The sequence below is a fragment of the Aphidius gifuensis genome, linkage group LG4 (genome assembly GCF_014905175.1).
Source record: "Aphidius gifuensis isolate YNYX2018 linkage group LG4, ASM1490517v1, whole genome shotgun sequence".
NCBI lineage: Eukaryota > Metazoa > Arthropoda > Insecta > Hymenoptera > Braconidae > Aphidius > Aphidius gifuensis.
In genome coordinates this window covers 13,945,858-13,960,102 of record NC_057791.1, presented here as the reverse complement: position 1 = coordinate 13,960,102, position 14,245 = coordinate 13,945,858, and the positions used below count along the sequence as shown (strand labels likewise).

The 14,245-nt window shown below is 28.3% G+C and overlaps 1 protein-coding gene across 1 annotated transcript in view; it reads left to right on the top strand.

Moving 5' to 3' along the window:
• Positions 1 to 5,439, top strand: part of LOC122853880 (dystonin) — a 76,144-nt gene extending 70,705 nt beyond the window's left edge. Inside the window, exons 27-33 of the mRNA XM_044154288.1 lie at positions 1,614 to 1,779; positions 1,868 to 2,005; positions 2,256 to 2,439; positions 2,787 to 2,849; positions 3,093 to 3,212; positions 3,850 to 3,909; positions 4,045 to 5,439. Of these exons, the coding sequence (XP_044010223.1) occupies positions 1,614 to 1,779; positions 1,868 to 2,005; positions 2,256 to 2,439; positions 2,787 to 2,849; positions 3,093 to 3,212; positions 3,850 to 3,909; positions 4,045 to 4,207 (894 nt within the window). The 3' untranslated portion in view covers positions 4,208 to 5,439. The remainder of the gene's footprint in view (positions 1 to 1,613; positions 1,780 to 1,867; positions 2,006 to 2,255; positions 2,440 to 2,786; positions 2,850 to 3,092; positions 3,213 to 3,849; positions 3,910 to 4,044) is intronic.
• The last annotated feature ends 8,806 nt before the right edge of the window (positions 5,440 to 14,245 follow it).

Here is a 14,245-nt window from a genome sequence, read left to right as displayed (position 1 = left end):
TTTAAATGAATTTCATTGGTTTTATTTTAAGATAATCATGGTTTTGTTATATTTTTAATTTTTATCATTTATTTTGTTTATTTTTATTTTATTTTTGGAGTAGTTTGGATGTAGTTGATGATAAGGAGAAGGATTTGTTTTTTTTTTAAATCAACGAAATTTTCACAGTGTGAATGGGCAGACAACATTTTTAAACGTCAGAAAATTTTTTAAACCTCAGGAGATGTGATATTTTAATTATTTAAAATATATATTTTATCATTTAATTATTTATTTATTCGTCATTATATTGGTAAAAAAAATAATTTATTTTTCGATAATACCGAGCGTTAAATTATGTTATGAATTATGATAGGACAGCATAGGTTTTATTATTTTATTTAAATAATGAAGAGATAAATTTTTTGCAAAATTAGAAAGAAAAAAAAAAACAATTTTAGTACGATTTAATTTGATTTATGGTATAGCGGAGGAGTTTATGAACCAGCTGATGCCGATATTTGAGAGTTTGAGGCAAAAGGAGGAACTTCCGTGCTCGTATCCTCTTCATATGCACGCCCCCTCTTATCACTGGGTAAATAACAATATTTATCTCTTGATTGATTTGCTCAGCTTGTCTTATTTTTTTTTACATTATACTTTGCATTTATTTTTATTTACTATTATCTATTTTATTTTTTTTTTGAATTGACAGTTTGTTTACTATTATTATTATTGAAATGCCTGTGGTGTTAAAATTGTATGAATTTAGTTTGGTGCATTTGAAATTTTGTGTGTGATTTTCAGATTGTTGATAGATCAAAATTACAATGGAAAAAAGAAAATAATTATCGCGATAAATTAATATGAAAAATCATAATTATTTTTATTTTATTTTATATTTTTTGTTTGATTTTTAATTATTGTTTTCTTTTTTTTTCTTTCCTTGAACTGTGTGATTATTATTTCATTTATTCTCTAATACGCCTAGATATTTACTCCAGTTTTTGATAAATTAAAAGCATGATTATCTTGGTTGTAATTTAATACATAAAACAATTTAAAATGTATTGAGATTGAAATTCTTTTAATGTATTTTTATTCTAATGATAAAGTTATGAAAGCTCGATACATTTAAGGATATTTATCGGTAGATCATTATGATTAAATTTCCTCTATTGACGCTAAGATAGTTGCATTGATTGGAGATACTTTGAATTGCTATAAGCTACTTTATCTTTCCCAACTACACCTGGTAAGTTTGCATGCATTCCCTAGATAAATCATTCAAATATTTAATTATGATAAATTTATTATAATATACATAATTATCATGATTAAAAATATACAATTAATATTTTAATTAGTAATGTATAAATTTATCATAATTAAATTATTACGTGAGAGTAATTTATTCACTATTCAAAATTATAGGTACGTATATAGAAATAATGCATGATAAATAGTTTTTTAAAAAAATATACACACATTATATTAATTAAACACAATTTCAGAATAAAAAAAAATCCTCGTAGTAATGTAATTAAATAATTATAGTCAAAAATCGAAATTGACTTATAATTTATTTGATGAATTTGTGTTTTTAAAATTTTTTTTATTGAAAATTTATTTAGGTACGTGAAAAAAGTATAAGAAGTCAACCAATGACACATACACATACACGAGCATCAAGATCATCATTGAGTGTTGGAACACCTGATAGCCTCAGTGATAATGAAAGTTCATTCAGATTATCAACAAGAAAAACTAGCACACCATATAGAAGCGGCATGACTCCAGGTAAATGAACAAAAAACAATCTTTAAAATTAGATGAAATAAATATTGCATTTAAAATTACATAAATAAATATTTATAATTTTGTCTAGGTGGTAGTCGTCCATCAAGTAGACCAGCATCAAGACCAGCTTCACGACCAGCAAGTAGACCAACCAGTAGACCGGCATCGAGACAAGGTAGTAAGCCACCAAGCCGATATGGATCAACTCAATCATTAGACAGTACAGGTAAACTGCAAATAAATTTATTAAAAGTTAACATTATTTTTATGTAATTATTATTGAATAAACTATAAATATAGAGGTAAAATTATCAAGATAATCTGATTTACTATTTATGAGATTAATGAGTCGACGTGCGTAAATAATATTACGAGAGATTCCTGTTTTTTTTTTTTTTCAAGTACCACTTGAATTTTCTTAAATAGATATTCAATTGAAAATACAATTTGGTTAATAATAATGTTTGTTTTATCAGATGAATCAGGCACTCCAAGTCGAATTCCACGACGAACTGTGGGAACTACTGGTAATACACCAACATCGAGTCGACATAATAGTGTTTCCGGTCGAAAAATAGGAACACCAGTTAATGGCTCATCAACATCACGACCTCGAACACCAACTGGTCTTATCAGTCCTGCTGGTGGGGCTCCAACAAGGTGAGCTTTTATCATTACACATTGCCCTAAATAACAATAATAATTGCAAATTTTTTTTTCTGCCAGAAAACATTAACTAATAAGCATTATTTTTGAGATTTTTTCTATTTTTAACTGCATAAAATTAATAAGTAGTTTCTTTTTTTTTTTAATTTAAATACAATGTAAATTTAAAAATTAACATTTTTAAAAAGAAAAAAAAAAAGTGAATATTTATTTTTTTTTTCAATGTATATAAAAATTATAAAATTAAATATAAAAGCTTCTTTGAAAAAAATTAATAAAAATTATAAAAAATAATAATGCTGTTATTGAAATGTAATAAATAGAGACATAACATTTTTTAGGATTGGTATGATGTTTAGAACATCGAGCATTCCTACTCTGTCAGGTGTCGGGACACCAAATAGGTAAATAAAACTAAAAAATAAAAAAAAAAACCAAAATAATATTATTTTGGAATAATATAATAAATGAAAAAATTAATCTATGAACTAATAATAAAAAAGGGTTGGAATGCTATTAATAAAAATAAAAAATAACAAATTTTATTAATACTACAACTAATTTTTTCTGATATGATATTAACTAACACATGGGTTTCTTTCTCTTTCTTTCTAATAAATTAATTTTCAATGGAATTATGGATTAAGTCGTTCCCGGATACCTGTTTATGTTGGACTGGACATTAAATCCCCTCAATCAACAACAAGTAATTTTTCAACTCATTCCACACAAAGTAACCACTCAACAATTTCAACTGATTCCACTGGGTATGCTCTTGCATCCTCTTTCATATTTATTTTTCAATTTTTGTTTGTTTGTGTGTGTGATTTTGCATGTAAAACAATTTTCAATAAAACTAAATTCTTGTAATTTATTTAAAGTGATAATCAAAAAAATAAACATGATTAAATACTCTGAATACAAATTTTTAGTCAAGTTACTTCGGAATTAGATAATCTTTTAAAATAATATCCCCACAAATAAAAATAACTTGTTGCATGTATCCTGTAGTAACAAAAACATCGAGTGTTTTTAATTGAAATTATACAAGCTTAGTAACATGATGATTGAAAAGTTAAAGGGTAAATTTCGGTGATTTATAAAAACACCGTATTCGGTTTCGAAATAGTAGTTACTGTAAAGACAAGACTGTAGAAATTAGAGTACAGCTTTTAAGAAAACAGTGTACGATGTACACTACTGTAGAACTGTGTGTAATTAGAGTTTGATAGACATATAGTAGACATAATAAAATATACAAAACTGCAAAATGTTGAGCAAGTATTATTTCTTACACGAATGATTTTGTTCAGGATATTTAATCATGTGATTTTTGTGTGAGTGAGATGATCATAGTATATTTTTTTTCTACTTTGAAATGTACTAAAATTGTATGATGCTTAGGGGCAGCTCGGTTTGTACCAGTTCAGCAACTAACACCATACCACCTACAAATCATGCTAGGTAACTAGCATTGTTCTCCACTTGTGTTTAATTTTTTTTTATCTTTAAACTTTCTATGTTTGTGTTGTATTTTGTTGATAATAAAAAAAACTTATTATAGTTCTTGAATAATGCTTTTTTGACTTTATTCTCTAGAACAAGAACACCGTCCAGTGGTTCAGCAACACCACTACCATCAGGCACAAAATTAACGAGAAAACCATCAGGAGCTTCTGACACATCAGTTGCAAATTCATCATTCTCAGCAAGAAAAGGAAAACCAACTCCAATTGAACACAGAGCGCCTTTTAGACTTTAATTTGAGTCATAAATCTCCAATAAAACTAACTTAGATAAAAATTAAAAAAATTAATTAAATTAAAAACCTAAAATAACTAATTCAAAGACTATTAAAACATGTAAAAATAAAAAAGAAAAAATCTTTTCAATGTTGAAAAGAATTTTCTATAATTTATAGAAAAATAAAAAAAAAAAGAATAACAATTAAAAAAATGCTGATATAACATAAGAGATAATTTATGTTACAATTATATTATCAGAATAAATCAGTCATACTTAAGTCAATTTTTTTTTTCTTATAATTTAATTAATATTAGAAATAAAATAATCCTAATAAGGTTAAATGTTACTGCGTAGCATTGCTTTATATAAGTATTTCTAAAAAAATCAAAAAATATGAAAAAAAAAAAAACAAACTAAATAAATAAATTGTTTTTTAACAATTAATAAAGGTCGAATATTAAGAGACGTGTTCATAAAAATAATAAATAAATAATTTAACAATTAATAACAAATGCTTGGACATAAGAAGTTTTATTAAAATATGCAATTGAATTTTGCATATATAAAATTTGGATGCCATTTAATTAGTTCATAATAAAAAATAAAAAAACTCTTAACAATAAAAAATGAAACAAAAAAAACGATAGGAAATCTATAAATACGATTAATAAATAAGTGAGAAAACGACTCACTTGAAGCTCGATTGAAGTATAATCTAGTTAAAAAGAAAAATATATAAAAATAATTAAAAAATGTTATTTATCTGTCAATTCAAAAAGTACTACCGGTTCGGGGTAAAAAATAATATAACATCAATTATTTGAATTCGGGTAGTCACTCAATGTTTTGATAGATTCATATTTTTTTTTTCTAATTTTTATTGTTGAATAAAACTTTAATATGTTAAATAATAATTGACAAACAAGGAAGGAAAAAAAAAACAGATTAAACTTATATAATTTTGTCAAAATAGGTTATCGATTGTTTTTTTTTTTATAAACAAAAACTAATGATTAGATGAAATAAAACAAAAAGAATAATACGATTGATAATCCTGAAATTTCCAGGAGTTTATAGTATATATGAGTGTTTATAGATAATAAAAAAATAATGTAATATTTTTTACTTTGAATTAATTATTTCTTTGATGTGCAACCAGCATATTGTAATCCATTTTTATTTCCCACTTGTGTTTTTATTTTTTCGAAATGAAAAAGTTATAATGATTGAGCAGATGCTCAATTTAATTAAAAAAAGGATATGAAAATGTTAAAAATTACACGTTGACAGGAGAATATATTGTAAATATTTATTGGTCGTTTTCTCTTGTCACAAGAAAAAAAAAAAAACAATGGAGTAAATATAATAATTAAAAAAATAAAGATACAATTCAAGTGACAAAATTTTACTGGTTGTTAAAAATTATGAAATTAAAAAATTCTCATAACTGCTGGTAAAAAGTAAAAGAAAATAAAATAAACAACTCGTTATAAATAGTTAAAAAAAAAAAAAATCAAATTTAGATTTTACATTCACATAGCACAAATAATATGATTTTTGTTTCTTTTGCTTTTATTATGTAACATTGTGTTAACATTGAAAATTTTGAAAAACTTAAATTAAGTTTATTAAAATAGTTGAATAAAAAAAAAAAAATGATTAATATAGTTGAATAAATAAATTAAAAAAGTCGATCGAAAGACTTGATTAATAAAAATATTAAAAAAGACATAATTCCAACTCTTTTATATGACAAAAAAAAAAAAAATATGCAGCTGTTTGTTTTTATAATATTTTTTCTAATACAATTGATGTATTAACCCTTTATATAAATATTTTTTTGCCTTAAACTTACTGTAAAATTCTGTATTGTCGCTAATAACGCTGTGAAATATAATAGATATATATTTAATTTTTTTTTCGTTGTTTTATTGTATTATTTATAATAACGTTTTAGCTGTTCCATGTTGTACTGATAGTTAATGATTCTTGTTATATGGTTTCAATTATTTTTTTTAATTCAAAACTTGGTCTTCATTGTTGTCAATATCACGCGCATTCAGTTAAACGTGTTGTGAGTCAAGATGTCAAAGTCGTAATCTCACGGAATCGTTTCTCCGCCACAGGACGTTTCCGTAAAGAGTTGGAAAAAAGGTGGAGAAAAATCGGAGAAGTATGTCCAAGTGGGCTTTCATGCACTTTCAAGAGTCTTGGAAAGTATTATGGTAAATAAATAAATACATATTATCTTATATGATTATATAATTATATAATTTCACGACATCTAGATACGAAAAAACTATATACTTTTTTACTTATAGTCAATAATTAGAGAAACATCTACAGCTGAGAAAACTACAAGGATAGACAATAAAAAGCATCTAGCTCAGTTAACTGCATAAACAAAAAGCTGGATTCAAAAAATATTAATTTATTATTGTTATTATTGCATTAAATACTAAACGACTTTGAACTGGATTTTTTAAATGATTTATTATGATTTTAGTTTATATTTAAAATTTTGTATGTTTAGCCAGATAGCCTCATGCTCAGAATTGATATATGTATATCTATATTTTAAGCATGAGGCTATCTGGCAATAGTATGCTATAAATATTGAAGATTATAGAAAGAACTGAAGAGAACTGAGAAGAGTACAAACACTAGCAATATGTAATTCGACAGTTTTTTGGATTTCATACTGAAGGCCCTACCAAGATGTGACTCAATCGAAACGGAGTGAATGGCAACTGGGGGAGGGGGTGGGACTGCTGGTAAAGGATCGGAGGCGTGATAGAGAAGGTGAAAGAGAGGAATGTAGAATATTAATAATTCAAAAAAATTCTTTTTTATTGACTGTTTTTCTTTTTTTTTTTTTTGTTTTTTTTTATTTACTTTAAACTTAAACTAATTACATTTTGATGAAAAATTATTAATACTAAAATACCTTTTATTATTTGTGTTTCTTAATTCTAAACTTGTTGTGTTTTTATCGAATTAATGTTTTTTCTTACTTTGCTACTTTTCGCTAGCTAACTGTGGTTTTTGTATGCTATTATGAGTTACAGACTTTATTTTATGCAAATTTATGCTCGTTGGGTATGATGGGAAAATAAGGTAAGGTAATGATGTTGAGTTTATAAATACGTCAAGTGGCGTCGTGAATGTCGTTTGTCTTATAATAATATTACAATAATTTAAACTGCATTACAGTTGTTGATTCTTGTTACGATTGATTTTTATAGATAATGATTAATGGTTCTTCCAATCGCACAGTTGATTTACTTTTGTTTAATGTTGTTACAGTTTAATCGTTGTTGATTGGAACTAGTGCTGATGTACAGAGTGTTAATTTTCTTGTTCACGCACTTGAACTTCAAATTTTTAATTTATAATTAGACTTTGAATTGCACTATAAATGTTACTTGTTTCTCTAAGTTTGATTTTCTTTTATTACTTTTTGCGTCCCGTCTTTCTGTCATTTTTTCTGGTTAACGTCAGTCGTTTTTGAGTCGATGTATAATTTTTATTACTTTTTGTGGAAGTTGTTGAAGCATCTGCTGTTTAATTTTCTCATGGGTTTTCTGAATTTTATTGCTTTTCATCTAAAGTTTGTTATGTGTCAGTCGTCTTGTCTTTTTGTTTTTCTGTCTTTCTTTATTTTAAATTCCTATCGTTTACCTATCTTACTCATTTACTTATCTTATAAAATGTCTATCTTAACGAATACAATGAGATTACATATTATGTTACTTATGTTATTAATCTTGATTCTATATAAAAAAATTGCGCTTATTATCCTATTATGATTTATGTCTAAAGTATTAAAAGAAAATTGTCTCTCTCTTAAATTTTCTTGAGAAAAAGGTTAAATCTTATTCTACTTCATAAAAGTCATTCTAAAATTAATGTTTTATTGAACTTTAATATTAAGAAAATAGAAAAGAAAAGAGGAAGAAATTCTCTCTAATTTTCCAGTTAAACCTCTATGAAGAGTCGTGGTGTAATTGTTAATGTGTAATTGAAATGTGTAATTGTTCCAAAGTTTAAGTTACTTGAAATTGATGATTTCTCTTGATTACAAATTTTTCTCAATTGATAATTTGTTCTCTAGTCGTTCGCTTGGTTGATGTAGGTTGAAGATTTACAATGAAGTTTTGGTTGATCGAAGTAGTGTTGATTTCGTGGATTGTTGAATCACTAATTTCACACACTTATTTTCGCCGTAATTTTAATCGATAATTGAGATTGACTTGTAAATAGATATTTTATCAAATAGATAAAATATTTGTACGATTAAATTATTATTGAATTTAGTAATTGGATAATAAAATAATATAATTAATTACTTATAAAATCCAGAAGTTTTAAACTTGGAATATTTGATTGAATTACTTGAATTGAAATTTTCTAAGACAATTACTTAATTAAGTCTAAGTCAAAAAATATTCTAAGTTCTTTTTTTACTATTTAATTCGCTGTTTAGAGTGTCAAGAAGAAGTAAATCTTTCTTTTTTCAAGCTTCCTGTCGATCTTGTGTCTCGAAGTGCTCAAAGTGTTTCCCTAAATTCCATATTATTTCAATGCTTTACTGTCGCGTCTATCTGTCGTTTTTCTTTATTATCATCTGTCGTATTTTTGGGGTCTGAGTATAATTTTATTGCTTTCCGGAGAAATGTGTGAGAAATCTAATGTTCTGTCTTTTTGTGTATTGCTTTCTGTCTAATGTCATTCTGTCTTTCGTAACTCTTAATTCTTATCTTGTTTTACTATCGTTATTCTAATGGCACATATGCATCCTGCTGGATGTAGCACCCTCACCCTTAAGAAATGAACTGGGAAGTGCAACGAATACAGTGAGATTGCGTTTTGCTTAACATTATTAATTTTAATTATTATAAGAAATATTTGTGTTTTACTCTGAAGAAATTCTACTAGATAATAAGAATACTATTGCGTTTAAGTCTAAAAAAAAAAAAATAAAATTGTCTACTTCTCTTCAAATCTCAAGTATGGTGGTTATATGTTGACTTATGTTACTAATTATAATTCTATATAAAAAAAAATTTATGCTTATACTAAAAGAAAAATAAAAGAAAACTGTCCTTAACTTCTTGAGCAGAAGGTTAAGTTTTTATTCTATTCTACAGTACCCATTTCAAACTATCCTACCTACTTTCTAAATTATTAATAGCTGTTGATTCTTGTGGCTTTCTTCTTTTGTATTTGCTTGATGTTGATTAGAGCCTTCTTCGCTGCATCGGTTGTATGTGGCCTCCGAACTTTAATGTTACCATGATAGTGGAGCACGGTTTGTCGGACGGGCTAGATCTTTTTATTTCTTTGAACAGCGGTTACTCTTGATGTTTTACCCAGAACTCTTGTAGCTTCGAGACTGCAGGGTTTCTGCCTGTCTCTTTTTCGTGTTTCTCTTCTCTATGTATATTATGTCCATGTATCTTGCTGGATGTAACACACCCACCCTTAAGAATCAAGCTGGGAAGTGTAGCGAACACAGTTAGAATATGCTGTGACTTAATTTTACACGGAGAGAAATCCGCAGCATATATTACTGTAGTGGTATCGTAAAAATCATAGCTGACGTCATTTTAGCGATTAATTCCCACTTATTATAATGATTATTATTATATTTCATCTAGCTATTTCTAACAAAAATTATGTTTTAATACAAGTAAAACTTTATAAATGTAATTTTCTTAACTTCTGAAAAAGAAGTTTGAAAAAAGGTGTGTTTTTTACAATATTAAACAATACAATATTAAATGTTACAATATTAAATGACTTAAGTTGGTTGATTCGATTACAATGATTTCTGAAATCAAAATTATTATCTTAAACTTCTTGAAGAGAAGTTTTCATTCTGAAAGAAAATGTTATAAAAATCAAAATTATTATCCTAAACTTCTTGAAGAGAAGTTTTCATTCTAAAAGAAAATGTAATATAAATCAAAATTATTATCCTAAACTTCTTAAAGAGAAGTTTTCATTATAAAAGAGAATGTTATATGAATCAAAATTGTTATCCTAGACTTCTTGAAGAGAAGTTTTTATTTTAAAGGAAAATATTATCGAAGTTATTATCTTAAATTACTTGAAGAGAAGTTTTTATCTTGTGTGTAAAAGGTTGTCTTTTTGTTTTCTTTAACTTAACTTCAATTAGTCTAATGTTTCGTATTTGCCTCGGCGATTGAGGTAGTAGAACGCTTTTTCTGCCGCTGTTCTTTTTGCTTCAGTATGGGCTGTATGACGAGTCCATGCGTTGGTCTTCTTCGTCGTTCAAGTCGATCACCGTTGGTTCTAGCGTCTGTGTTGTGTTGTTGTTGTCGAGTTGTTTCTCGTTCCGCTTCTTCTCGGTGTGTTGGTTGTTTCTCGTCATCTCTACTCTGCTCTTTCCGTCCCATATCTCGGTTGTTGTATCTGCTTTTCCGCTTTCTTTCTGTTCTGTTATGACTCGGAAGGCGTTGATTCTCTGTCTCAACTCGTTTTCCAGTTCTACTCTGCATGTTCTTTGTGCTTCTTCTCTGTTTTTCTTTGTGTTTCGTACTAGAATGCCTCTGAGCGACATAATTCCAGTTATTTGGTTGTCTATTGTTGGCTCGTAGCTCTCTTCTATCTTCATCTCGTACTTCACTGAGTCTTCTTCGTAGCTTATATATTTTTTTTTTTTTTGTGTAATTATGTGTATGTATGTATGTGTGTGTGTGTGTGTGTGTGTGTGTGTGTGTGTGTGTGTGTGTGTGTGTTTTTTTAAATTTTCCGAAAAGTAAAATTAAATATTGCTTCTAGTAAGAGTTATCTCCTTTGATGTTCCTTCCTGGACGAGTTTCAGTGAGAAACGTCAAAGTGTATTTATTTATTCGATAGTATATCCAGGATGGGAAGGGTTTGTCGTCAGTGGGAATGTTGGTCGTGTTATTTTTGTTTAACCAAGATAGCCTCCTCTTGGTGTTGTGTTTGTTGCGTTTTGGTTTTCAACGTGTCCAAGTCTGTGTATGTGGCTGTATTCTGGATGTGGTGGTACGGTTGGGTAGATTTGGGGTTGTAGTTCTACTGTCTCTTCATCTTCGTTTTCTTCTAATTCTTTTAGTGTCTGTTCTGTATGTCTTCTGTGTTCTTTTTGCTCGTGTATTCTGTGGCCATGCTGTCCCATAGTTGCTATCATGTGTATCGACCATCCATAAATTTTTTTAGTATATCCATGTAAATTGTGTCTGCTACCATTTTGATAACTTGTATTATCCCTATTACCGGCGCTGATGTTTGAATAATGTGAATTGCGACCATTTTTCATCCAGAAGTTGTCTACCAATTGTTCAATTCATCTTTCCAAATATATTTAAGAATGTTCTCTCGTGACTTGCTGTGTTTCTGTTTGCTGCTTTGCATATCATCTAGGATTACTGCTTTCTCAATTGGGAACATTATTCTTTCTCTCATTTTATTTAAATCTTCTTTCGTGTATATTCCTGTCTCTGCTAAGTCATGTGGTCCAATATAACTCCATGTTTCTTTTACCATTGGTCTCAGATTCTGTGGTGGGTATGATAGTGTTGGCTTTGACGCCATTTTGTACCATGCGTTGTTATACTAAAACATTTGTGGCAATGGCGAGTTACATGGACCTCGTTCTGCTTCTTTTACTAATGTATATGTTCTAGGTGTTAAGAAATATGATAAATTGCGCTTCCATACTGGGAGATTGATTGTAATTGATTGTTGATCGTAGTTAAGACAGTGGTGAGTCGAGTGTTGATTTATTTCACAAGCACTTACACTGGCTCTACGCTTTGTTTTTATTGAATATAGATAAAAATATTTAAAATTAAAATTTATTGTATGTAGGTAAGTCTTCGTTTGGTTGTAATGGTTTGCTTGATGGTAATCTAGCTAATCTTCAGCCATTGTTACACAGCCAAGACTATCTCTTGAAACTACCGTGATCGTAGCCTGTTAGATTGTCTCAGAGCCAGAAATGGTAGAGGGGCGCGGTCCACCATATTGGTACCAAAACGTCACTCGGGCACCATTATTAAATTCTATAAGGTTTTTAGTATTGGCCGGGTGCGTAATAACCTCACCCCGAATTCCAATAGCAGCGTTGTTGTCGTTATTAATGATAGGTGCTTCGTGAACAATTTCGACATCATGATCCGTTTCATGGTCACCAGGAACATTATTAGCACCAGCTTCAACATTTAATTGATTTTCAACGTTAGCATTGTTGTTGTTATCAATGATAGGTGCTTCTTGAATGATATCTTGATCACCATCATCTGGTCCACGATCACCAGCATCACCTTGAAGAACATTGTTAGCACCATTGTTAATATCAATAAAAGGTCCTTGACGTATGACAGCAGCAATGTAATTTGGATCATAAATATCATTAGCAGCAACCCTTTCTCTATTTGGAACCACATCGTTTTGAATTCCACGTCTTGCTGGATTTCCTCGTGGACGACGAACATTAAAATTTTCTTGTTGTAATAATTCATCATCATCAATGTAAATAATTTCATCTCTGTTCATCAGACGTGGTCCATAAATTTCATCAACAATGCGATATCCAATAGGATTTGGATCATGGAACACCAAAATATTTCGAATGTACATATTCAATTGAAAGCTGAAAGAGCGTAAAGCTTCAAGCCAAGAAATATCATCTTTGAACAGATTCATAAATTCGATGAATCGTTGGCAAATGAATGTTTGATGCCATTAATAGTGACCATTCTGAAGGTGGACGAAATCTGTCTACGTCAATATATCCAAGAACGCAATCGGTTGCTTTAGTAATAATTTTCAAATGATTCATTAAAGTAATATTTTCGATTCTTTGAAAACTATTATAATATAGTCTTGATAAATTTTGTTGAACGTCTATGAAATTATTCCCAACACCGTTTACATCAACACTCAACCCTGCTCCAACAGACTGAATTCATACTGAATGGCCAAAAGATAACACGATCATCGTAAGCCATCCGTTCAACAATTTCATAAAAATGTCTGTTCATTTCCACTGGTGGTAAAAATGCCAGAGAAACTAATTTTGAAATGATAATAATATTTTCATCATCTTCATCAATTTTGGCTTCAATAAACTTGTCACATATTGTCTAAAAAAAATTTTTAACAATTATTAATTTTATGTGAACACGAGCTACAAAATCAAACTAAAATCAAATTTTACCTTTGTATATGAGTAAAATGTTCCTCTGACTTCAGCAAAGTTTCTTCTGAATGCTTCTTGCATTTCTGTATTCCATGTTGTATTTACAACAATAGCCTGCTCAAACAAATCCTCAACTTTTGCTGCAACACTCATATATGCATCAAGTGATTTGTTCGAAATGAAACACCAAGTAACTGGATGAGCCTAGAACACGAAATACGAATTTTCGTTGAATTGTTTTTATTTCCTATTGAGAAGCACTAGATCTTTCAAAGGAGCTACTTTTGAGCCTAATACAAAGTCTCTATTGTCGATTTTACGATCATTCTGTATCGAAAATTGTTAGTGCAGTTGTTTGACAGATGTGAGATTTTCTAATTCTTGACAAATAATGTTTTAAAAATATATAATAGTACCAAAGAGAAACTTGAGTTTATGGTTTTATTTGTTACGTGATTTTTACTCAAAAAATCTATGCATGAGTTGACCATGTGTGGGAATATTCGAGTTTGTAAAAAGCTATTAAAAAGTACATAAATTAAATCGTTGTTTAAAATATTTTAGAAAAAATATAAACCAAAATTGTTAGTCATATGTTATTTGAAATTGTATGATCTCGTGATCTAGCCATAAAAAACAGAGTAATGTTTAAAACTTATCAACTTATTGTATTTTGTTTAAAAAATAAAAAGAATAAAAATCTGGTCAGTCAGCTCATATTGTTTTTCACATAATCATTATTGTTGTTTGTTTTCATTTGTAAACCATATGCAATGTCATTTTGTAATTTATTCCAAGATAAATAAATAGTAAAAATGTTGTAATTGTTTTCAATGTTAATAGTTACTTGTATTTGTG